Source organism: Columba livia, chromosome 13 (assembly GCF_036013475.1).
Source record: "Columba livia isolate bColLiv1 breed racing homer chromosome 13, bColLiv1.pat.W.v2, whole genome shotgun sequence".
Classification (NCBI taxonomy): Eukaryota; Metazoa; Chordata; class Aves; order Columbiformes; family Columbidae; genus Columba; species Columba livia.
The window spans coordinates 9116370-9142516 of record NC_088614.1 but is presented as its reverse complement, the minus strand read 5'-3'; the positions used below and the strand labels follow the sequence as shown (position 1 = coordinate 9142516).

At 36.6% G+C, this 26147-nt stretch overlaps 1 protein-coding gene across 7 annotated transcripts in view; it reads left to right on the top strand.

Annotated features, from left to right (window-relative positions):
* Positions 1 to 26147, top strand: part of CDH13 (cadherin 13) — a 460421-nt gene that overhangs the window by 171283 nt on the left and 262991 nt on the right. For all 7 annotated transcript variants that reach the window (XM_065028885.1, XM_005504744.3, XM_065028884.1 and 4 more), the window contains one exon: positions 20505 to 20621. In XM_065028885.1, coding sequence (XP_064884957.1) covers positions 20505 to 20621 — 117 coding nt within the window. The remainder of the gene's footprint in view (positions 1 to 20504; positions 20622 to 26147) is intronic.

Below are 26147 nucleotides of genomic sequence, written 5' to 3'. Positions count from 1 at the left end.
CTACTGAATATTTGATGTGGCCAAGTACCCCCTTCTACAGTTAATGTCAAGGCAGTATCGATGATACTGTTGTGCTGTATAAAGGCTTATCCTCTAATCATCTGGAAGAAAGGTGACAGTACAAGTTTTTTAAAATCTGGAAGCCTGTACCAAACTTTCATTCTCAGATATTGACATAGAAATTTTTTTTGTATAAGTATTCCAAGGTTATGATCCTGTGAAGTGCTGGACTATCTTAGGAGATACTGAGGACTTTATACATGCGCTGACATTAGTACACGTTAGTATTACCTGATTTTTGACCTCCTCAAAAAAGAAATGCTAATAAGAAATCTGTTTGTGTTTGCACTATTGATAGTTTAAAAGGCTGTATCAAAATGCCGAGGGTTGCCTTCAAGCACAGCGGTGTTGTGTATAAAATAGCATGTCAGCCCCTATGAAATAGGGCACTTGAGTGCTCTCATGAGCCATATAATTTTGATTTGGATATTGTTGAACTCACTAACAAAAATTCCAGTACATTCAAAATTCCTGATTGGCTGACAAATATTACATTTTGCAGCTTCTTTTCAGTGTGGGAAGAATATTCTTATACCTGTGACTTTTTCTTTTCCCTGAAGATGAAATAAAAAGTCAGCTGCTTCTGTTTGATAGGGAATTTATGACTACTGAAAGACTGTGTTGGTAGACAAAGTCCCCAGAGGGATCAGGTGTGTTCAGTCATTGTGGGCCAGCGTGACAGTGTCTGGCAACAAGAACATTCAGACTAGGTCTTACATTTTTATTGCTGTTCTTGCTGCAAACTATAACCTTATGCCTTAGATTAAGATGTTTATTACACTAATATTCTGTATGTGACTTGGTGTGCATTAATCCTACCAGCCCTTTGCACCAGAATTGCCTGCTGGAAATAAAAACACTTAAACTGACTTCCTGGGCTAGGAAATGGGGTTTTCATTATTTGTTTTGGTATTGGCTCAGTCAACAGACATCAGTTATAGTGTCATTCATTTGCTGTCACTAATTATATTAAAAACTGAACCTCCACAACTGAGAGGTTCATTGGAACTGTTCACAAGTTTTTTTCCAGCTGTCTCTGTAGAAACATTACTAATATATTAGTGTGGGATATCTTGCAAGAGAGACTTTAAAACTTGTTCTTTTCAAAGCATACATTGTAGCTTTGTGTTGAGAAACATAATATGGGAAAATGGGTAGGCTGGATTTTTCTAATAAAAAAGAGGAACAATATGTGATAATTTTTCATCAAAATAATATTCCTACCACTTAACTAAGATCAGAATCTTACCAACTGTTTGTTCTATCCACTCTGCTTCAATAATGCCTGCAATTTGATACTGAGCAATTTGTATTTGTTTACTCCTCTCTTGGTTTTCAACAGAGGTGAATTGTTCCAGTAGCAGGTCAGGGGAAAAATAGTCAAATCTTCTGTGTGGTCAACTTATTATGATGCAAAACTCTACCTGTTTCCTGTTTTGTGTTTTTTTTTTTTTTTTTTTTTTTTCCTTATTCTGTTGTCTTATGTGTCAAAAGAATTATAGATAGTTCAAACTATGTGTCCTTAAATGCTTATGTAGCTATGCAGGGCAGATTAAGTAACTTTCTATCTTCAGATAGCTTTATTTTCCTCTGTGCCACTGTATTGTGTTTCCCTTATGTGCTTTGCTCTCTTCTCCCTGCTCCCAAAAAACATTCTTTTAAAGCTGATAAGGTCATAAAAATCATCCAAGTCTTTTATGCTTCGTATTGACCCTCAAATCAGGAATTAAGATGGAGGTAAGGGGAAGGGGTGTTAAATCTTCAGTTTAAGGATTAAAAGTAAAAGTTGGGGAAGATTTTACTCCGAATTTGGCTCACATCTGTAACACTCCATTGCTGAACAGCCTTACATGTATACGTGATGTAAGGCTTGAAGCTTTAAGTTACAGGGTTGATTTTAGGCATGAATATTCACAAAACCGTGTAATTAATCTGACATAGGAAAACACAGAAAGCACTACGCCAAATGCAATCTCCATTAAGTCAACAGGAGTCATTCCACCGACTTTAATGAGCTTTGAATCTACTCATAAATCTGTTATGAGGAGTGTCCAAATCAAAATTTATTTGAGGGTGACCTTGATGTTAATTGTTAGTGCTTCCATGTTGTTTAATTGCCAGGAAAACTGAATGTATTAGTAGGACTTTCATATGGCATAGTCCTTTCTACTTGATAGTATTATCATCAAGTTGATATATATAATATTAGTTGTGCATAATGTTAGTGGGCAGTCACAGTACGCCAGTTACATTTTCTCTCTATGAAACAGAAAAAAAAATCAGTTATTTTAAAAGTCCTTTGTGCTTTCAGCTGAATTTCTTCAAAATTAATACTTTTTTGATCAAGTAGCTCTTTAGAGGATCTCAGACATTTCACATTTATTCAGGGCCTTTTAACCCCAGGTTTTGTGTGTTGACTGTAATTACTGTAAAATACATCTCAAATTTGTAAATACCATAAGGCAGATTCTGTTCAGTCCTATGATGTTTAATATATTTAACATCTGCCAGAAAAGTTCAGTCAACTGTATTCCAAATGGAAACGTTTCCTGCTTTAACATGTCATATTTAATTCAGTTACAGGAAAAAAATGGGAAATATATTAGAAATATAAAAGAAAACAGTTCCTTTAAAATTTCTCTATTAAACAGGAAAGTAGCTGGTTTACTTGAGGGACAAAATTACTGTATCTTCTAGTGGTATGAAAATATGGGACTGTTAGAGGGTTGAGGGGGCAGAAATTATTTTTGGTTTGTTTAATGGCTTTCCTAGTTCCCTGTCACTGCTGGTAATTATTGTGTCTTTTCTTTTAGCTGATGCTCAGTGCATTAGGCTGTATTAGGATCATTTTATTAATTGAAAATGTGTTTCAGAACAATTGTGAATTAGATAAGTGACTTGATTAAGACTCAGTCTTTAAAGCTATAAAATGAGAAAATAAGGTGAGGGAAATTAATCTTGACTCCAGACAATAGGAAGATAAGACTCTGGCTTCCAGTGTAAGGGTGTGTGTTGAGGAGAATCAAGGGGGAGAGCAAAAATATTTTGCATTTGCATTGTTTCTCCTTCATTTTATTCTAGTAGTATAGAAGCACTGACAAAGACTGTGGCTTTTGAGACCTTGTTCATACATGTGGTAAAAGATAGCATCAGCCCAAAGAGCTTCCAGACAAAACAGAGTTCAGACAAAAGGAAAAAAGTGCTGTAACACTGGCAATCTGCACTTTTATGCCTCTCTACCTCAGATTTTTCTATATGAAATGGAGATACTCCATAAGTATATTGAAGGTATTCGGATACAGGGTAATAGGGACCTTTTACCTTTTGCTGACAGAGACCTGGCAATTTTGAAATCAAGGCTGTTACACTTGGTTGTTTGATTTAACTCTTTTCCAAGCCATCCACTTGGTGGGTTACATCTGAGCTTGACTTCATGGGGCACATGCAGTGGTTGCTTGGAGGGCTTTATGTGGCCTCCAGTTTACCAGGCAGAGCTTGCTGACTGCTTCTCTCTAGAAAGGTAATAAACAGTTCAGTATAATCCAGATATACAAACAGATCTTTGCCTTTAGCTTCTGCTCCAAGAAATTTCTTCTGGCCTTTGATAACCCCATTGTTACGACTTCGCATGTCCATGAAGACTAATTTGTAGAGCCTTCTGATAGTAGTGTGATTTACATGTATGAAATGTATTTTCCAAAAGTATGTCTGTGGACTTATAATGCTGAGTTATGTGAAAGTCCTTTTAGCAAATGTCTCTCTCTCTAGATATATATGGATTTGCTACACAGCTTTTGTGCTAACTAATGGCAATGAATTATATATTTAAAATGCCTCTCCCATTTATTAAGCTTAATGTAATTTAAAAAAAAAATCTGAAAATAAAAATAAAGTTATAGAAGATCTTCTTTAACATGCTGTATCTTTTATCATGGGATGACAACTAGCTTAATTCACTGTAGTAATTCTCTTATTAAAAAAAAGGCATGCTAAGCATGTTTTTCCACCAGAAAGTTTCTTTTAAATTCTCGGTATTTCATATCTGACACTGTGCTAAATGAGAACATGACTTAACAGTTGATATTGATTTGCATATCATTTTTTCATTTCATTTTCCTATTCAAAAGGAATCAGTGCTGACAAGTTAATGAACTCCAGCTACAAATACATAGATAAGCCGAGGGATAGGTCTAGTACCTGCCTTGTTCTAATTATGAAAGATTTTCCTTAGGTGACTCTTTCGTGTTCACTACAGGGAAATGGGAATGCTCTGTTCTTATAGTAACTGTCAACACAACAGACTACCCAGAGAAGTGACGTAATAAGGGATGATTTACAGAAACCTTTTAGCAAGTCTAAATTCACTTATTCCAGCATATCGAAGTCTTTATTATTTACATGTGAAATACAATTACTTAAAATGAAAGTACACTGAGCCCTAGGGCTCTACATTTAGTAAGCACTTGTAAGACTATGCTGCGTTATGTCTTCTGGTTTTTAAATTAATTTCTTGTATAAATTAATAGCTTTGGACAGTAGTAGTGGAGATTATTACTGTAGAACTACTTCTCTGTAGATTTTTCACTGAACTTGTTTGTAAATCTTTTGCCCTGATATACTGACAACAAACTTAACTGGTATCTAAGAAGATTTTCTTTTGTGTTTTGGATGTTATTTTAAATATATATGTTTCCAGTTACTTGTTTGTTGTTGTTTAACACAGATAAATTTGTGAATCTGATGGAATTGATCTTTTGGCTGGTATCTCTGCTATTTTGTGTTATAATCTGATCAAATCTGGTTCAGCATCAGAAAAAGCTGGAAATCCTTGGGTCTCTGTTTCTTAGTTTTATGGTAGGTTTTTTGTCCATACAACTTGAAGCTCCTTCCAGAAAGGAAGAACTGTAAAACAGGGTAAAATTGAGCTCTGCATTAATTGGTGCCAATCTATAGCATGTGCAACCCTCATGTATTTGCTGTGCTGGTAGAGGATGAAGAGACCATGGTCCTCTTCTGGGGTGTAGATTTACTAGAAGGTAATTCTCCACCATCTGGGAAGTTTCTGCCAGGCACTTTCTGCATTACCAGCAGTGATGCAGATAGTTAATCTGATCAGGGAATTTGGTCACCAAAGTCACTTGTGGACTTTTGGAATTAAAGACTTTCCAAATGTTTGTACAGGTTACAAGTCCATGAAGAAGTGGAGCGATGGAAGAAAGCAAAGCTGTGTATACTAGCTAGCTTGTGAAGTAAATGTCTGTGGTGACCTTAAAAGGCAGGGAACAGTATGTTTCATACTTCCCATCATAATTTCTTTTTTCAGAAGAACAGGGTGGAGATGGTTGTGGCATGCTGCCCTGAATTCCATATGCACGCTTTGCCAGGCGTTGCTCTAGCAATGGGAATAAACTGTTGCCTCTGAGGAGTACGCTGATGGTATTTTGCCAACCAAACAAGTGGCATAAACTGTGTTTTTGAAGTTATGCCTGCACAGTATTAGAAACTTGTTCTCTCTTCTACCCCAAAACAGACAAAACTCAAAATGCAGCTAAGGAGCACCAGCAACAATAATAAAAGGTTTTTTTTGTCTTTTTTTTAAAACGTTTTTTCCCCAAATTATTATCACAGTCTTGCAACTGGATATGCATGGGTATAAGTCTAATGCAGGATTCAGTTCTTTGTCATTTAGTACTGTTCATATTTTCCTAATGATAAAAAGTAAAAAAAAAAAAAAAAAAAAAAAAAAAAAAAAAAAAAAAAAAAAAAAAAGTAAAATTTGATCTTTATTTCAACATTAAAGCTTCAAAAGCTTAAGGTTTGAACTTAAATCTTTTGCAGTGGTTTCTAAAGGTATTATGTAATCATATCTTTCATTTCAGCTGTAGTCAGAAACAATACTATTGACACAGCATAAAAATATTGTTTTTATCATGTTTCTATTTGTATCACAAGAGTAAATATCTCTCAGGACTTCTAACTGAAATTTGAAGGCTCAAGAAGTTCGTGATCATTCAAGATAAGCTTCAGACAAGCCTGTAAACCCCCTGCTATTTGTTTTGCACACATGCAGACCTCCTCGTGTTGGTGAAGTGTAGCCATAGCTGACATGAGCTGTGCAGTCACTTGAAGTCTTTGTTGTTTTTATAGGTAATGCTAGTTTCAGTGTTTTTCTTATATTTTCTTGGAAGGTTTAAATGTATTTGTCGTGTAAATACACAGATTTAGTAACACAGAACTGATCTGTGTTCGTGATTTAATACAAAAATTGTGATGCTGGTGAATTAGAGAAAAAGAAAGTGTATGTGTGTGGAAACTCTGTCCGAGAGTGATCTGGTTGTAATCCCTGTACCTGTGCAGTAAACAAAATAATCTGCACCTGCAAACTTCAAATTGGTGCCTGAAGAGGTACATGGATCCCTGAGATACCTGCTGGTTTTGCTTCATTATCCATTACCCACAGCTTTAATCTGAGCTTGTCCTTGTACTTAACTGCTGTAAAGATTCTTAACAGCATTGATAAACTGTGTTTTCGTGCTGTCCTCTGGACATCTGGCTTTGGAAGAATGTGCCAGAGTTTTGAGTTCTACCTTAGTGGCTCTTTGCTCTGGTTTTGCAGAGTCAGCTACAGCAGGTGGCTTTGAATAATTTCCCAGCCAGGGAATGCCTGTCACCTCAAGGAGGTGGAAATAAATAGAAACAATATTGCCAGAATTACAAAAGAACAATGGGAAGGAATCCTGTTTGTACAAATTTTCTAGGAGAGAAACTGAGAAGACAGGTAAGGGATAGAAAAAAGAGAAGAAGTGGAGAATAATAATGAGGAAAAAGATGTTACAGACAGAAGGGGTCATGAAAAACAGCGAAACTTTAAAAAAGCAGGTGGGAGGGGTGGTAAATAGATGGGAAATTTGAATTCAAAAAACAATAAAGGAATGTAAAAAAAAAAAGGCACTATATCTGTTCTTACAGGTTTCCTCAAATTGTTCATTCCCCCTCCCTCTGTTTTAGTCTCTCTTTGCAGCCTGTAGCACGAGTCTCATAAAACTTTGCTAGGATTATAATGCAATACCTTGGCACCAATCTCTCTTGTTTATGTGTCCATTAGTTCAAAGCCACAGACAGGCAATTTATTGGGTATGAAAAATGTCACCTGTGGCACCCTCATTTGCATTTGAAAATTGATTTTTGTCACACTGGGGTTTTAGGACAACCTTTTTTGGCAGCCAACATTGCCACAAAGCATAATAAAAATAATTATGTGACCACAAAAGCAGGCAAGGTTCACTGTAAATTTTAAGTCTCTACGGAACTGTAGCTGGCAAGGCATTATTGATGAGATTGTGAGAGTTACCTGTGGTAATCATTCTTGATGATTTAATATTGACACCTAAACTTAAAACATAACTTGTGATTGCTGGCTAAGTGTATGACAACATAATGGTACTTGATTATGTTTAGTCAAACATTCCAGCATGATAGCAGAATATTAAAAATGTCAGTTGAAGAATTGATGAACTATTAATTAAGATTTTAAAAGTGATAATTACTGAGCTAAGGAATGTTTTTTAAGAAAGTGCTATAAAACACCTTTTGACGATCAGTTAAAACATGTCACCTACTTAGCGTGTTTTTTTTTTCAAGTGCTAAGTTAATTCATTTTCTGCTTCCTGATGAATTTGGGTCTTAAAGTCTGCAAGCTTTTGTGTCTTCACTGGTGACATGGTTAATGTACATGAGAAGATGTCACTGTCCATTGTGATACTGAAAAACCCTATTAATTATCAGTGTTAAGTTGCTCAAACACTTTCATTAGTTATTTTGGCAAAACAATTCCCCAGGGTGAGAGATATTTATATAACAAATTCCTCTAAAGCTGAATCACCCATAAATGGATTATGCAAACTTGTTTCCTTTCTTGTAGATAAATTGTTTTACAGCGGTGTTCATTATGAGAAAGTTCTTTGCCCACTGTAGTACTTTATCAGCACAGAATAATCTACAACTTCAGTTTCAATGGTAAAAAGACACCATTCTTTTATATGAATGCAGCTTTTAATCTTAGCTTAGGATGTTGGTTCTTTTATTTTGTTATTTTCTGCCTTATTTAACAGACAGGCAAAGGATGGCGATTTTTAAGCTCATATTTCTTAAACCAAGTTTCTGTATGCAGCTATGAAGGGACCAATGTACTGTTGAAAATGGATGAGCATGATCTGGCTGAGAGGCATGTTACAGAAAGAAGGAAGAAAAAAAATGATTATTTGGTATTTAAGGAATGTGTAAGTTTTTATACAAACATTGGAAGTATGTAGTGGAGAAATTCGGGTTCATTGAAGACTTTGTTTTTCTTAAAATAAAAATGTATGCCTTTGTTTTCTAATCAAATTCATATTTAGTGTTTTAGTACTTAATAACGTTGGCATTTGAATAATATTGAGAGAAGTGCTGAGGACGTGACACAACTTTTGGCTGGTGCTGTGAAATGTCTTTACTGGGATTTATGAGATAGGCTGTTAAATAGTATGCAAAGACTGTGCATACATATTTCACATTCATTCAATGCTGTTTCTGCCAGCAGAAGGATTTCATCTTAATCATGGGTTAGTCGTAGTCCACCCAAAACTAAGCCTGGTTTAAATCACGGGTGGCACAAATATTTTGCACTGATGTCAGGCTTCAGCTGCCAGGAACACTTGCTGTCAGTTGGGACCCACTGGCATTAGTTTCTAGCAGAGCTGCTGGCTTGAGAGGGAGTACCAGGAAAGTTAGTCAGAGACTTGACCTCACTAGTAGTGGGATGAGATGTGCTTTTGGCTATCACAAGTGTCACTAAAAAGTCAGAGCCAATACCTTTGCATTCTAATTTTGCATTACAATTCAGGGAAAAAAACAGATATATTTTTTCCTTTGCAAATGGTTTTACTGTCCATCAGTCCTTGCAGCTTGGGTTTAAAAATTTACTGGAAAAAAACTACTGTTGTTTTCTAAGTATCTCTCAAATTTTTTAGCAGTATTTTCTCCTTCAGGGTTTGTTTGGTTTGCTCTTCATGGCTTTGGTTATATTTTGAATGTAGGCTTTGTAGTTTATAGAAGTATCCTGGATCACAGTCTGAGAGTGTGCTCAGTAACATAGTTTTACCATATTTGGTTCTCTCCAACTGAAAGCAGCAGCCTCTGCTAGTAAAATTCTATATTTAGTTTTGAACCGATCGTTTTGCTGTTATAAATCATTGCATCCACAGAGAAGAAAAACCATTGCTATCAGTGGAGAAACATTTAGGCAGATACAATGGCTCTTTTACAAAGTTAAAAGAAGCAAAAATGTGTGAGTTTCAATGTTTCTCATACTGGTAGTGTCAGCAGAAAAAAAAAAAAAGATTCTACTGTATTTCCATATGGTCTACAATGAAATACTAGTGAATACTTTCCAACCTGATTGAATGAGCTGTTACTGACAATATGAAAGATTACTCCTTTTTCTTTGCTTGCACAGAACTCCAAAAAAGGCAAATAATAATTGAATCTTCATGATTTTTTTTTTCTGACCTATCTACCTATGCTTTAATCTAGGAAAGTACTAATCCCTGGAAAGCATTAATTTATAGAAAAGGAACCCATTGTTTTGATGTAGATAACTGGTAAAATGAATTATTGCACAGGTACTATTTAATTCCATAGCAAGACTCTTCAAAACTTTCTTCCCATTCTTTATGTTTCTGCGAATGATCTTTTCAGCAAATAAGCTCCCTAGGCCATGCGCTCCACTGATTCCGTGCAATTTCTTTTTTAAAAAATGTTTTGTTTGTTTGTTTTTGCAATTCATGCCACTAGTTCTCCGAGTGGCACAGACATTACTTCCCCTGTCAAGTCACTCAGATCAGTGATAACCTTTTTGTTTTCATCTTGTGCTGTAAATGTAATAAATCAAATCCTTGCCAAAAGCAAGTTTTGAATTTTATATCATGAAATTTACATTTCATGCTCTGTTGCTTATTCACAGAAGCCATCCAATCTGAAAAGAAAAATAATACCACATGACTTGTGTAACTAATACAGACAAATGTTTCTAAGCAACTGCTTGAGCAATCTGAAGATCAAAAATTACTCATCTGAGAAACTTGTGTATAATGGTAGATAATGTATTTCTTCACAGATTTCAAGGTCTGTTAATGGACGGTTTGTAAACTAAACCAGGGACAAAAATGTATCAAATTATGAATGCAGCAATATATTAACCTGTGTCTGGGAGATAAGTTCAGCAAAGTAAAGTTAAGAAACTGATACTGCTCTCCACTCCGCTCTGAAATGGTCAGGCAATAACAACTAGAACCTTAAGCACTGAGCTGATAGGTTGATTTTTTTGCAGGGCTACATTCAGATAATAAAGAGTAAGGTGCAAAGAAGGTTGAATAGCAGAGTAGAATTAATTTTCTTACATTCCTTGGAAATTCTGAACTACTTAGAAGCAACATGCTGTGCATAATCTGATATACACAATGGGGCTTTGGTCGCATTTTGAAGCAGAACATTTGCACTTGGCATGTGTGATGAGAACTGAAGAATTCATCTTACAAATTCATAATACCATTTAAATACAGTCCAGTCGAGATTCTGCTGGGGCGAACTGCATGATTGATAATTATGAGGAGTAGTGAGATTTTGCTGATTTAGCTCGAGCTGTGAGAACTCAGTTTTTTAATTCTAGAATTCTCCTGTGTCAGTAAAGGCAACAGACATCACTTGTCTGACTTTAATGACTTCAGTGACTTTGGGAGCAGGGAAATGCATATAGATAAAAATAAAATTTATCTGACAGAACTGAACAGACATGAAATATGAACAAAAAAGCAAAGTGGAAACTAAGGGATGTGTAATACTCTGTTTTGGTCAGAGCTCAGGTTTTTGAGTGCATTTGAATGCATCACATCTTCTTTAGAAAGACACTGAATTATGAAATAAGAGACCTGAGTTAGAGGTTTTAGATCTATGGAGTGTAAATGCTAAAATAATGTGGTTCACTGGCAAGTCTCTGGAAGCAATTAGGCCAATACTGAATCTGTAACTTCTCTATCCCCTGTGAATGCTTTGACCTCTGGCCTATCTGTCCCTATTCAGTCACTTCACTGTAGTCAATAAGGAGCTATGGAGTGCTCCAACCCTGCTCTGACAGTTTAGAGATAATTATTTCTTTTAGGAATCATGGATTTTGCTTCCCACTGACCGGAAACCTAGAGCCTTGGTCCATGGCCAATGCTACAAAAATAAGGCAGTAGGAGTGGCAGTGGAGTTGCCGAACAGATGGCACGCAGGATGGGAGGAACATTGGATCTCTCTTCTCTTGGTCAGGAAACTTGAATAACACCTGATTACTTGGTGTTTGTGTAGGTGGTGACTGTTCGCATCCCATAGAGACACTCACTTAAAAGTCAACAGGTGTGAAGTAGGGAATATAAATATTTCTATGCTACTATAGCTGCAGATTGTTAGGGCAAAATGCTCAGATGCAAACATATGAATATTAACAATATACAGTATTGAACTATCAATGTCACATTAACGCATTGTAAAGCTCTCCTCGACTTTAGTTTCAGCAGTTATAATCCAGAAAAAAAAAACAACCTTCAAACCATTGTAAACTATAACTTCTGCCATTTTAGGTTTTTTTTTTTGTAAAGTATGCAATGATTAATATTGTTAGGAGCTTGATGTTACAGCTCATGAATCATTGATCTGTTCCACTATAGCAATTAATTTGCTCCTGATTCCTGCCAGGTCCACTCTCTGAATTTCCTGAATTAGACTTGATTGCCAACATGTGATTAAGGAGAAATGTGAGAATCCACTGAGATGTCCAAGCCTATTTCTAGGGTCTCCCATCTTGCTTGTTTAACTTTTCTTTCAGAAATGTTCTGCAAAAAAAGATGAGTTTTCATTTCCCACACCAAAATAGATACAGCGAAACCAAAACAATGTTGCTATTTTTAACTAGCATATTTTGCAAGTAAAGTTTGACCAAGAAGTAAAGTTTGAGTGCATGACTATGTTTTTTAAGTGTCTTATTAGTCATACTTTTAAAAAAGTTGTTTTATTGTATGTGGATTTTTAGGTACCTCTTGCCGAAGTCAGAACTTCACCTGTATAGTTTCTTTTTCAATAATACTACGTGGGTCTTTGAGACTGTTCAGACTAATGAAAGGCTTAGAACTAAGGGGCATTGTCCTGCAAATTTAATTGGGTTGCTATTGGGGGAACAAATAACACAAGGCATGTTTAGGTCTTGTATTTTCATCTTTGACAAATGTAGTCAAAGTCCAGTACCAACTTCAGTACAACTCAGATAGTAATAAGATGCTGCCCACAAGACACTACAACACTGACTTGTATCAGAGAATAGAATTAAGCCTCTGGTATCAGACAATTGCTGTCTGATAATTTGTTTGTATTGAAAAGTAAAAATACAGCCCAAGTTGTGAAGTGGATTAATACACTACAATTTCAGCTCTTTGGACTCAGTTAATGCCTGTTAATTAATTAGTTCTGAGTAGCTGGACCAAGTGGTGAAGTGGATTAATGCGCTAACATTTCAGCTCTTTTCACCAAATTTCAAATCCAGCTTGGTGACTGAGGAGTTTTGCCGAAGCCTACGTTTAAGTGGGTGTTTTGTCTTCATCAGAGACGACCACTTCATTTGTCAGTCTGGCAACTCCTGTGTAGGAAAGCACAAAAATGCCACTTCTGTACAGCACCATGCATGCATAGTCAAGTATAATAGAGTATATCCAGACTTTTTTGTTGTGCAGATCTATGATCTCAACATAATGCATTCCTGCTTTGCAGTATTATGTAGCATATTATTTTTGCTCAAAGTCAATACAGCTCTGGTTTAATGGAAAGGGGGAAGGAAGCAGTGCAGGCACATGACTGCAATGTCAGACTACGTGCAAGGGTGTACCAGTACTAATGGAGAGAAAAGTATTGAAATTCCCTTCCAGTTAAACTGTCCTTGATTACTGCAACACAAAATAGACTTCTCTCTTAAGAAAAGCTGTTTAGTTTTTCAGCATGAGATAACTAGCAATTTTTTTGCAGTACCCACAACCAGGTCTCTTGTATGTAATCTGTGCTGTGCAAAGAGAATGATTCAACTGGGTGTGCCCAGCTGACTGCACATGCACAGTTTAGGTTGCCAAAGCATACAGGGCAAGGTTGTAGGACATACAGTCAGTGTCTGCATTGTAATTTTTTATGGGGTTTTGTGGAATCTCAGAGCTAAGGCTGAATTCCTCATTTCCTGCCCCGCCCTGCCCCGAGAATTTTATGAGATGAATGGAATGGGTCAGGATTAGTGATATTGAGAGAGAAGGAAGAGATGTTTAATGTGTGTATCTTTCCAACATGACATGAATTAATTCACATTTTAAATAAAGACCTGCTTTAAATTAAAGTGAGAAATGATGACCTGGAAGCTTTAGAACCCGTGAGTCTCATGGTAGCTTAACAACAGACTTCTCGCTCTGCTCTCCTGCTTCTTGAACTCAGTGCTTACACCATGCACACTGAGTTTAAAATGCCACAGCTGTGATTAGACAGAATCTATACATTATTTGAATTGGCTTGGGTGGCTGTGCATTGGGAAATGGCAAGGGAGTGGAGAACAGGGTCCTGTTTGTGTTACGGTGGAATTTCACCAGTCATTCCTCGTGTGGCATTGTGAGGAGTTGTTCTTGTCTTGAGTGAGTTGAAGGACCTGTAACCAGAAGCATTCCCAAATCTACCAGTGTTTCAGAAATTTTAACACTGACTGTGCTTTTGGTGGTGGAATGGAACTAGTTATCTGATAAAGATGAGTGAAATAGGTAAGTCTTGGAGTTCTAATGCCATGATGGATGTTGCTTAAAGAAAAGCCTAAAAATAGAAAAAAAAATAGGCTTTTGGAGAGGGGGGGAAGGAGAGAGGCAGGAAGGAAATTTGAGATGACTTCAGTTTGGATAGAGTTGTATCATTGGCGTTCAAGAGAAACAAATTGAAAATGAATGTTAAGGAATGAATGTTTTCCAAACAAAAATAAGACTTGCAGATTTAGACCTGGAGCGAGACAAAGTGAGGTGTTATTTGGGAATGTAGGAGGGTCACAGGAAGAACAGAAGGATCATGGAGAGTTTAGAAAAGAATAGCAAGGTAAATAATCAATGTTTAGAATTAGATGAGGGGTTGTTTCAAAGGAACTGAGGAATAACAAGGAGTATGTGACAACAGAGCTTTAAAAACTGTTGGGGAGCAGAACTGAGGTTTTAATTGTAATCACAGCTTGAAGCCTTGTAGGTAGCAGGAAGAAAAGTGTTTTATGCAATCGTTCAGACATGGGGCTGCAGATCTATTAAACAGTATACATGACTTCAACGTACAGCGTTGTTGCTTTAGGGTGTCGTGAAATTGCTTTTGTGCAGCACTGTTATATGGCAATGAGTTCCATAGCACTTGAGCAATCCAGAACGTAGTTATAAAATGTGTTAGTTTTCTTTTGTATACTTGTAGCTGGCTGGCCTGCAGCAAGATGTAGAAAGCTGTTTTTCCAAGGTAGGACAACTTTTGCTTTGAACAAGATTTATTTTACATAAGGAATAAATTTTCTTTATTAGAAACTGTCCTTATATCCCAGAAGTGAAACACTGAACAGCTTGTTCATGGCTGCTTGTGTTATTCTCAATTTGGAGTTGTCAATTGTTTGCTCTTGATCCACATATTGTGTGGCTTTGTATAGGTTACTGCCCCACCAAAAGGGTTCATCTTTGATTCATTTATCATGTTCCGCGTGTTCTTTCTCCTTCTCACTCTGGAAATCAGAGTGTTTTCAACATGTGTGAAGCTTGCTGCGGGTTAAAGGTAAGCTCTCAAATTTTGAGTTCCTCCAATGTAAGTGAAGAAAGAAGTCCACTTGGTGGACTCAGTAGGAATACTAAGAGTAAAAAGTTCAGGCTTTGTGTCCATGCTGTGCAATGAGTTTTTCCATGTGGTTGTGGTTAACTCCCCAAAGGATCAGATTTGTAAAAGGTTTTAATTGCTTTGGAACTCCACTATGCGTCTAGTACTATTTTCAATAGCAGTTTGGTATCGAAGCCAATGGGATATAATTTCATTAAAAGAAAAAGAAAGCAAAAACCCCCTGTTTTCAAGGTGATTTTTTTATTACAGGACACTTTTCTTAAGGCTTGCAGGCTTTGGCAATTGCATAAGCAAGTGCTTTCCTTATTTATACTACATTTATATTTAAGGTGCTGAAGGTTTGGGGACATCTTTAACAATTTTGAATTTTTTCTGGCATGCTGTAGAACCCTGGTTTTGTTTGCTTTGCAGCCAGTGTAAGCACAGTAGAAATGGGGATAAGGGTATTTTTAATGGTGATAAGTGATGTGTTGTTAGTGTATCCTGGTGAAGACAGAGGCATAAGGTTAGGCACTGTCTTTTTCCTTAAGCCTATATTTGCAATGGTGTTTGACAGATGCAGTCAGTCAGCGCATGTTTGGTTGTTTGTGTATAAGGGATATCTCATTATATTTAATGAGCAGTGTGGAACCAACATGAGATTTCCTGAAAAAGAACCATTCACATATGGTTCAAACTGAAAATAACACTCACAAAATGATGGCAAGAAAAGTCTGAAGTGTTAATTTAAGAAAAGAAAAGGCACTTGGTTTTCATTTCTGTATTATTCTCAGAACAGGTAACTCCCATGGTTAATGTGTACAAAAGGAAAGTTAACGGCATTTAGTCCATTATAATCTTGGAAAAACTTTTCCCTGTCGCAGAGTAAGGCAGGTGTGAAGAGAAATGAAACTTGTACTTGAATAGAAATGGGACTTTTCCATCACAAAAGATACTGCATAGGTTCAGGGCAATAATGGAACGTATCATTTCACAAAGCAAAAGTTCAGATTCATCTCCACGATAGTTGACATTTTGCCACATACGCATTACAAAGATACTTTAGAATAAATTAGCATTAAAATAGTTATGATTTACACATGACTGAATGATTTGAACAAGAATAAAATTTTTCCTAATATGATCTTGACTCCTCTAAAGATAAAAGAAACCTCCATCATTAAAAATACATCTAGCACAGCTGGCTGAACGGCACAGTAGCAAAGCTCTAGGCTGAGATTACCAAGTGCCTATGACGTTAATGGGTATATCGGTGAGCTGCCTCTCTGTTGATGTAGCAATTATAATGGTAGAAACACCCAATGTAATTTAATCAGGTTCCACCAGCAATTACCCGGATGGTTGTACCTGACCATGCTTCACCAGCCTGGAGGCTCATGTGCTCTGATGTACCTGATTCTCTTTAGCGTGCCAGACTTTAGCTGGGTTTGTTCTTCGAAGGTGTACAGTGTGATTTTTAGGGTGGCATTAACAGGCATTGAGGACAGACTAGTTTTGAGCAGATGTTTGTGCGTATGCCATTGACCTTCACAATTCTCAGCTTAATTAATTGAGTTAATTGTTTGTTTAAACAGTTGTTCTTTAACTTACAAATTCCAGCACATTTCTTAAGTTTTCATATTATTAACAACATGAGAAAGTATGTTTCTGTTTTGCCACGTTTTAGAAATCATTCATTATTAATGCTGCTGTTAAAAACAATATTTTGACGATAGACATAATGTACATAAAGCAACTGAGTATTACATCACAATTGTGAAATTTCAGCTGAGAATTATATAAAAATTATTCTTCTGAAGTTGATCTGCATGCAGTTTTAATTTTTCAGTCTCATGTAATGATGTTATTTTGTAGGAAGACTGACATACCACTGAATACCACGTCCCATTTGCTATTTCAGAGGAATTTTGCTTGCAACAAGCATCCGATTAATTTTGTTTATTTTTTTTGTATTTGGGCCTGACTCCATTTTGTACCATTGAGCTTAGTGTATAAAAACAAGTGAATGTCAAGAAAGTCAATCACTTTTCTGGTCACCATAGTGGATTACAGTTTGCCACTCCAATGATGATTCCAACCCTTATTGTGATAAATCGATATCAATATTCAGCCACCTTATTCTCATGATGAGTTCTAATGAAATTTTCTTTGCCAAGAGTAGTGGTGCCTGCTGCTGGATAGTGACCTGGCCATTCATTCAAATATTCAAGTACTGCAATGCTCCCAAGAACCACTGGTAAAAAGAAAGAAACCCAAAAAAGAGTGGAAAGTTCTCAAGGGATCTAGGGAAACTGCAACTTGTGAAGCATCATAGTTTGGGCAGACTGGCATCTTCCGATAAAGAACTAAACTAAATGCTGGAAAAATGAGGAGGCTGTTTGCTTGCTGAATGTGAATAGGGAATCACACTTTGTTGCCAGTGAATCAGCATATTGGGTGCTGAGCTATTGCTGTATTGATTCCATGTCTTGAAATGGAATTTAATAAATTAAAATACAGAATGTAAAAGCTGGTTGTGGTAGGCAGTGAAATGATAGTTGGATTCTGATCAGATAGTCTGCTGTCCGTGAAAACAGCAGCTGAAAGATAGTGATTGCAGATATGATATTGTGATAAATAGCAAAAATGAAGAACCTGGTATGTTTTCTGTCTTACTATTTTGATTTAAAAAATAAAATTGGAAAAACATGTCATTTTAAGCTCTCCAGACTTCTGGCACTCAAATACTTGTCTGGAATCAAGGCTGCTACAAAGACATGGCAGGTACTGTAGTCTTTGATCAGCTGGTTCCAGCAAAGATGGCAGAAAACTCATTTGTGGGTTTCACTTGTGTCAAGGGACAAAAGACTCCTGTTATAGTGCTAGCCTGATATTGTAAGAAAATCTGGGGGAAATTTACTAACTCTGTCTAGAGTAGTTTCATATCCCTTGTAAGTTGTTTCTTCAAGAATTAGACAGATGAATTCAGTAAAAATTATTATATACGCAATATATTCACCCATGAGTGAGAATCTTTTCAGTGGTTTGACTGTTGAATCAGGTGCTAAGTGCACATACAATTTCAGATTCCTTGGCTTCTGTCTTATACCGATTGAGGATCAAACAATCAGTTGCAGCTGCTCGGCATTAAGCAAAATGTTCTTTCTTTTTCTCTGTTCTTTACAAATGGGGAAATCATTATGATAACCACAAACAGAACTGAATTATTAAACGTGTTGGTGAAGTACTCTTGATTTTTTCTTCCTTTCTGTTTACCAGTGATGCTTTGGCTACTCATATAATCTGTTGTGTTCCCGTTAGACACCAGGGGATGATGAGAAAGAGAGAAATCATCATGAAGAAATCACTATTTAAAAACTAGCAGTGAGATTTGATCAAGAAGCAGTGTGAAACATACTCAGAGAAGGGCTTACATTTCTCTACCCAATCTGCAGAATCTTCTCCATGCAACGGACTAGTTGTGCTTAGAAACAAAAACACCCAAACAATACTGTCTTCCCTTTTTTTTTTGTTCCAAAGACCTGCTGGGAAATCTGGATTTGAAGGCCTTAAGGTCCTGCCACCCTGCTGCTTTCCTTTAGAGCTTTGCTCCTTTGTATTAATGACTGCAGTGTTCACTCACTGAATATATTTTGGCCTTTTCTTTCATTGCTGGACCTTCTGGGAAAGTGTAAGGGTAACCTGTCAGGAGAAAGTGATGAATTAGTTGGTCATGTATCTATGACTACCCAAATTGGGAGTTCTAGATACCGAATAGTCTGAAAATACCTTTTACTCCTCAAACTGGTATTGAAAGAAATGTAAAACATTCAAGGTCAGGTTGGATGAGGCTCTGAGCAGACTGATCTAGTTGAAGTTGTCCCTGCTTATTGCAGGGGCAGTGGACTAGATGACATTTAAAGGTCTTTCCCAACCCAAACCACTCTAGGTTAAAAAGAGATGTAAATCTGAATAAATGTCCGGCACATTTCCAAAGCGCGTGCATCTCGGAGTTCTGCCGTACATTTTCATAAGGTGAAGGGAAATCACAAAGGCAGGAGTTGACACGGGTGAAAATTGTGATCAGTTGAGCCACTGCTACTGCTGAGCTAAAGAACTGATGTGACTAGTAGTCACTTTTACTGTCCTTAGAAATGTCACAGACACATGCCAGCCAAACTGCTGTGTTTAGAGTGGGATTTTGAAAGCTCACTGCTCTGCGTATTTGCGTTTGGACACAATTCAGCTCTTTCCTTGTTATTTGATACTTCAAATGTTTTCTACCTTGAATTTTCTCATTGATTATTATTAAGGAAAATTCTTTTGGAAGAGGAATTGAAAGACGCAGCTGTGCAGTTTTATAAAAATATAGCCTAAGGATGGCCCTCCTTATGTAATAAAGCTGCAGCTATTAAAACAACAACAACACGGATTGCAGAACTGACTGAGAAACTTAGGTGTTTGAGTTTCTGTATTAAGAGAGCAAAGTGTTACCTGTAGGATGAAACTACCTTATTGAAATTAGACATTTAGTTCAATGTACAATTTCTTTTGTAAAACTGTCACGACAACCTGAATGAATAGTAGTGATCTAAATCTTTTTCACTTTCACAGTTCCCAGCACAGTACAAACAGTACCAATTTGTGTCAGTTTTTGTTGTTTATTTTTTTTCCAAAAAGGGGCCTGATCACAAGGAGGACTCTGGGAGATGGGGAAAGCTATTTTTGACCTGGGTTGTAACAGTGATGGGAGAAAAGACTTTCAGAGACTGTAGGTGGAAGCAAAAGGGAGAGGATGGTCTCTGGGAACCTGTGGCTCATGCAGAGAGAGCACTGAGAGGACCAGACAGGAGAAGAACACAGAAGGCAAAGGTGTGATGGACAGAGGTTTCTAGAGGCCAGAGGTCACTGCAAAGAGTTTGCTGCACCTCATAAAATGCTGAATTCCCTGACACTCAGTGAGAACTAATACTCCAGAAAATGCAGCAGAAAAAGGAAGGATTGTATATTAATGGCTTCTACTTTTGTTCTTTCTGTTACAGTAACATGAAGTTTCACCCAAGGAAAACACAAAACAAAACCCAAAACAAACACCACACAAAGAAAACCCACAACCAAAAACCAGACACCACATAAAAAACACCCTGCACAACCCTGAAAAATCCTCCTAGCTGATATTCTAACTTACACCTGGGTTTTGGTGTCTATTTTTATTCTTAAGTAGCAAAGTTCTGGTGTTTATTGACAGTTCGTTAGGTGGGAACAGTCTCAGCAAATTCACCTGCAAGTGAACTAGTCTACAGGAATACAAAAATGAATATGGCTTGTCTACTGTCACTGTAATAAGTGCAATAACCTGACAGATTTAAATAAATAGTTTGATATGTTATCACTAATTGCTGGAAAACATATAATACAAAACTTAGAATCTGGTAGTTCGTGTTAATTTTGCCTAAAGATGCAGAGAATGGAAATAACTGAATATTATTTTGAAAGTCTTTGTTCTTTTTATTTTTTTTTAGGAAATCTTTAAGATAGAAGGCAACCTTGGAATTCCAAGACAAAAAAGGGCTATTTTGGCAACTCCGATATTAATTCCTGAAAATCAAAGACCACCATTCCCCAGATCTGTTGGCAAGGTAAGTCAAGGAAGAACTGGTTTCGATTTTGATATTAATGGATCTATTTCTTTTAAAATTTTGTAATGGCTATCATGTTGGCATTAATATCCCAGAAAAAATTAAGAAACATAAAACTGAACAGAGGCAATTATCTACAATCTTTTCTGTTTACGTTGTGTAGACAGATGAAAATGCATGGCAGACTTAGTTAATTGCTTAGTTAATTTCTAGTGTCCAAAGACAAAATAACCCTCTGCAGATTTTTTCAGTTTTATTTTTTGTTGTTTGCAAAGGTCTGACAAAGAAGTGGAAATTTCTTCTCACATCTGCGGACAACCAGATAGAACAGCCAGTTTTCTAGAACTTCAGCTAGATATACAGCTTGTATATACAAAATCATTAAAACTAAAATATCAATAGTTGTTCAAATGGCCAGTTAAGCATCAGAAATTGTAATTACATGAACATAATTTGCTTTTTGGCAGTTTTCAAACAGGGACCCCCCCTATATATTGCTCTGACTTCAGTAGGTGTTAATGACATGATGGCCTGTAGAGCTGTGGAGTCTATTCCTAATTCCCACCAATATCATTGGTGCAGCTAAATGCACAGCTTAAGGGCAGAATTTTACTCTTCGATCGATGTGTAATTTAACCAGCTGGCACCTAGTCGGTTATTTTAATAATTAGGAAAGTTTATTTTCCTATCAGTAAAAAGAGAGAATAATCTGTGGAGCTTTAATTTTCTTCCCTTTCCCTGTCAATAATTTATACTGTTCTCATAAATTTCTTAAGTTTTTCTGTCTTTCTGAAATATTTTTTTAATGTGTCCTAAAGTTTCTAAAGCCATTTCTGAAATTTTCCCTTCACATTTCAGTGTTTGGGAATTAATGAACAATAACTAAAGTAAATATTGTTGGTTAATGTGTTAGTGGTAAATAGTTAATTTTTAAGACTCATGTTGTGCAACTTTAAAGCAGTGAGAGAATTACAAAGGCTACTTATAAGCAGATCTATAGCCTTTCTTTTTCGTTGATTTATTTCTCCCTGCTCCTTTCCACCCCCACTGCTTGTGAACATTGAACTTTTGGATCTCAGGTAGTCGGAGTTGCTCTCTACAAGTGCCTTCATCAAATATCTTTATTGAGAGTTTAGGATGCCAGTCCTGGTAACTGAAGTTCCTTAAGCAAAATGAGATGAATCAGGTCCTATTTCTACTTAAATATTTTCCTACCATCTTGTCATCTTGCTTTGTTTTTGTTCCTGACATGCTAGTCAGGGATCACAAGTGCGTTAGATGATGTACAAACACAGAAGTGTAAAAGCAACTGGCAGCCTGTTTTTCAAAGGTCCTAAGATATACCTGTTCTCAACTAATGTTTAAATTATAGCAACTGCAAATGATCAGCACCTTGAAATACTTTGAGCTGTCATCAGGGTTTTTTTTTTTGTTTTCCAGTATATTTCTATTTTAGGTATCTAGACATGAGTAATTTAGTTATAGTCTATTGCAACATAGAGTGTATATGTATCAAGTGAGACAAAAATTTTAGAGATATTTTAAAAATGTAAACAAAGTATTCTAGGTCAACTGCAGTAATTTACAACTGAATGCTTAATGAAGCATGAATAATAAGGTTTGGAGCCTCAAACATACTGATGCTATGGAAGAGAGTCTGTTGTTCCCTGAGTAAAAATTTGGTAGGAGTCAATGCTGAAAATAAATTAATTCTTTTAGGTATTTTTGACATGTACAGATCTTCATTGGATAAACCAGAAGCAGAATAGTCTCTACTAATCTAGGAAGCCTTACATACCCAATTCATGCGCTTGTTTCAGATCCTTTGCAAACTATAGAAAAAGTTGATCATCTGCCTCGTTTAACTTTAAATGTTTATTGTGAACCATATGTAGCTTCATTAGTTTGAAAAATTCATTTAGTTGCCCAGTTCTAGGAGGCATGAGAAACAAAAGTATTTCCTCTTCCACAGTATTTAGGGGTTTATCTTCAGAAGTCTCAACAGGGCTTTATATGGAGTGATGAATTACGGCTTCTGGGGTGTATGAATTTCTCTTGAACTTGAACTTTGCCATGTCTGGTCTGTTGTAATCACTGTGAAGGGATATTGCATATGTATTTAGTAACTCTGGTTTATATAGTGTTTTGGGGAAGAGAGAAAGCATACAGAAGCATGGATAATCTGCATGCTATAGAATTTTCAAAATGAGAAGGAAGAAGAAAGCAAATTACCAGTGTAGTTTGTTCGTCTGTCCTGCCTCTTGCTTTCTAACCCCTGCTATGCTGCCTGGAAATGCACAAGGTTGTTTGGAAGTGATTGCAGCAGCCGCCACCAGCTGAACTGCTTATTAGCACTTAGTTGGGAGCAGGGCAGATGTATAAAAATAGAGCAGGGGGAGAACAATTAATTACATTTTATTTTACAATTAGGAAAGAAAAAACATGGGGATTTTAGAGGACTTTATTCATTAAGGCTTGTTAATATAATTCAGAAAGAAGATATTGCACTGGACAAGTGAAAAAAGTGTTTTAATTAATTACAAAAATTCAAATTAGTTTTTAGCTTAACAAGGAAGTACATGTGTAGAGGCTGTTCTCTGTGCTGTTACTGGCTTTCCGGCATACCCATTTAGGAATTAGATTATTGACTTGCCATTTTCATACTTTTCGTTAGGGTATCTCTGATATCTGTCCTTCATTCCTGAGGGAAAACAGTGAGATGAAGATATTTTAATACAATCTTGATAATATGGGCCTTTATGACCAGATGGCCCAGGCTACAACTGTTGACTGTTATTGATGTGGTTTTTTATATATTGCTGATACAGCACAGGGTTGTGATCTTCAATTTTTTGTCTCTCTCCATATGTTACTTTTCCAGTTTATTTGTCCACATCCTGTCAAATGAAGTACAAACCAGTGGGATGCAGAGTTATCTTGTAATTATAGTGATAGGTTATTCACCACTACACTATGGAAATGTTTTCTAAGACTAACCTAAGAGAGGTGGCTCCATGCATCTATTTGACAACCTCTAGACACACTTTGACTGTGGTGGTGAATCACACGATGGTACTTTTTGAATTTTGATCCTTACACTAATGCAGAGATCAAAGTGCAGGAAGGTAATTTTGGAGATGGCCAACAAGTTCCAGCTTTTCCAGGCACTAGGAGAGAAGGAAATCTGCAAAGTGAGAATGTTTTAATATAGGCTGAAATGATTTCTATTGATTTTATTGATGGATATATGATGAATTTGTTATTCTATTCTTTAATTTAAATGAATTGTCCCTCATAAGAATGAGTATTTTAATTGTTGACACATAAGATCTGGATGCCATGAATGGCCTGGTAAAGATTGGCAGGACATTCTATGCTCAGTGAAGACGAGAAGACAGAATTACATGAGAGACTTTGTAGGAAGCTGCTTAATGACGAAAAAACAAAACCTCATTTTTTGCCAGTAGGAGAATTTTTTCCTTTGTTACTTGGCTGTTTAGTCCATTTGGAAGGAGGGAGTGTTTGTTCAGATATTTTGCATCACATACTCTCTATATACTCTCTGCCTCTGATCTGGGCTGATAGACCTTTAGCTGCCAAATGACAATTAGATGGCAGGACTCACCAAAACAAAAGCTCAAGAGTAGAAGTGGTGCAAGCTAGAAAAGAGGATAGAAATCTTTAAGATCTCTGCAGAGGTGATTTTTATTTTTCCTCCTCTGAGCTGTGAATTTAAGTCAAAGAGAAAACACAACTTGTCTGTTTAATGTAGCAATAGAAAAAAAACCTGAAGAGAGGAGGAAACAGAAGATAACTGGGTGGAAAAGCTGCTGGAAGCTTATTATTTTTGAGTGGCTATCTGATTGAGGCTATTTATGTATGATAAATTATATGCTTCACAGAAGTGTTAAGTACTAAAGATGCAGCTTGAAAAAATGCCAAACTTCAGGCAAAAGTTTGAAAAGAAGATGATAGAACTGTCAAGAGATATGATCATGATCCACTGACCTGTGAAGAGAACCTAGAGAGAAGTATTGTGGATTAGAGGAGGACATTTGAAAGACAGTAAAGTAGCAAGAAACAGTGGAATGAAAGCTGAATTAAGAAATGCATTTGTTCTACTGGAAAATTAGGCAGAAAATGAGAGGAGGAGAGACAGAGTCTAAAGAAGTGGAGGAGGGAATGTACCTAGCTAGGATGGGCATCCAAGTCTGGAAGATAATGGTGTACGCTACCAGAAAATAGAATGATGTGCAGAACAAAGGAGATATACCTGAAAGAGAAAGATCTGTGTGACTCCTTATCAGCTTCTCATTTGGTAAAGGTCTGACTCTCAGTTGTTGGTTTGAATCTTTATGTTAGTTAGTAAAAGTGGTGCAGAAGCAAAATAATACATTTCTTACTATGGAAATAGAAGTGGGTCTGAGGTCTACAGGAAAAAAATCACTGGATTTTTTTATTTTTAATATTCATTTGGTTGTTTTCGAATCGTCACCACATCAGATGTGATGATCAGGTTGTTCCAAAAAGTATGCTCAGAAAAGAGGAGGTGGTCATCAGCAAGAATTCTGGCTTGTCCAGGAGGCAAGAATATTTTGGTGACAGCTGGAAAAGTGGTGCCATGAGGAACATGTTGGAATGTTTGGCTCCTGGGAAGCATTGTAAGGTGAGGACCTTTTTCAGAGAGTGGATGGAATTACTCAGGTACAAGGAATACCGATTGCTAGAGTATTTCTATCATTGTATACAGGAAAAGACATCCACAGATGAAGATATATAAACAAGCAGCAAAAAAAGAGCGGTAGAAAGATGCACAGAAAAGGGGAGAAAAAAAGGGTGTTGTTGATGAATAGCACTTGGGCAATAAAGACAGCCTTAATAAATAAAGCTCTTTCTAATCCAGCAAGAAAAAAGGTTGTGATTAGAGAAAAATCAAGTTATGGTACTGACACAGTGAGACTGAGCAGAAGAACATATGAGCTCAATTTGTTCAGCCTAGCACTGTGTTTTCTGTAAATCTAGAGTGAGTGTAGTTATTTAAGTGAAAGGAATACCTTGGTGTAATAATTAATACGTTTTGGTATAAGATTAGAAGAAAAGTTTCTAGTCCCCAGAGAAAAGGAATTAATTTCCAACAAAAGTACTGAGAAGGGAATACAAAGTTTGATAAATATACAATCACAGTTGCATAATACAGCTGCTTCAGATCCTGAAAGAACCGACACCGAGAGGTTTCCTGCTATTCTAGTGTTCTTGAAAATGTGTAATACCCTGCTGAGCTGGACCCAAATGGATCATTGGAGATGTCAGAGTTTAACATCTGATCAAATTTGTGGCTTGCGTGAAGGAATGGCACACTGCTGACCTTCATGGAAAAATACCAACCTACCTCAGCAATGAAAGTAATGAAATGAACAGCAGTCCATTAAATTAAAGAGCTTTCAATGCAAGTACGTGAATTATTAAACTACAGCATATTAATTTTCATTAAAGAATATGTATTTGATGTCCTAACAAACCATTAAG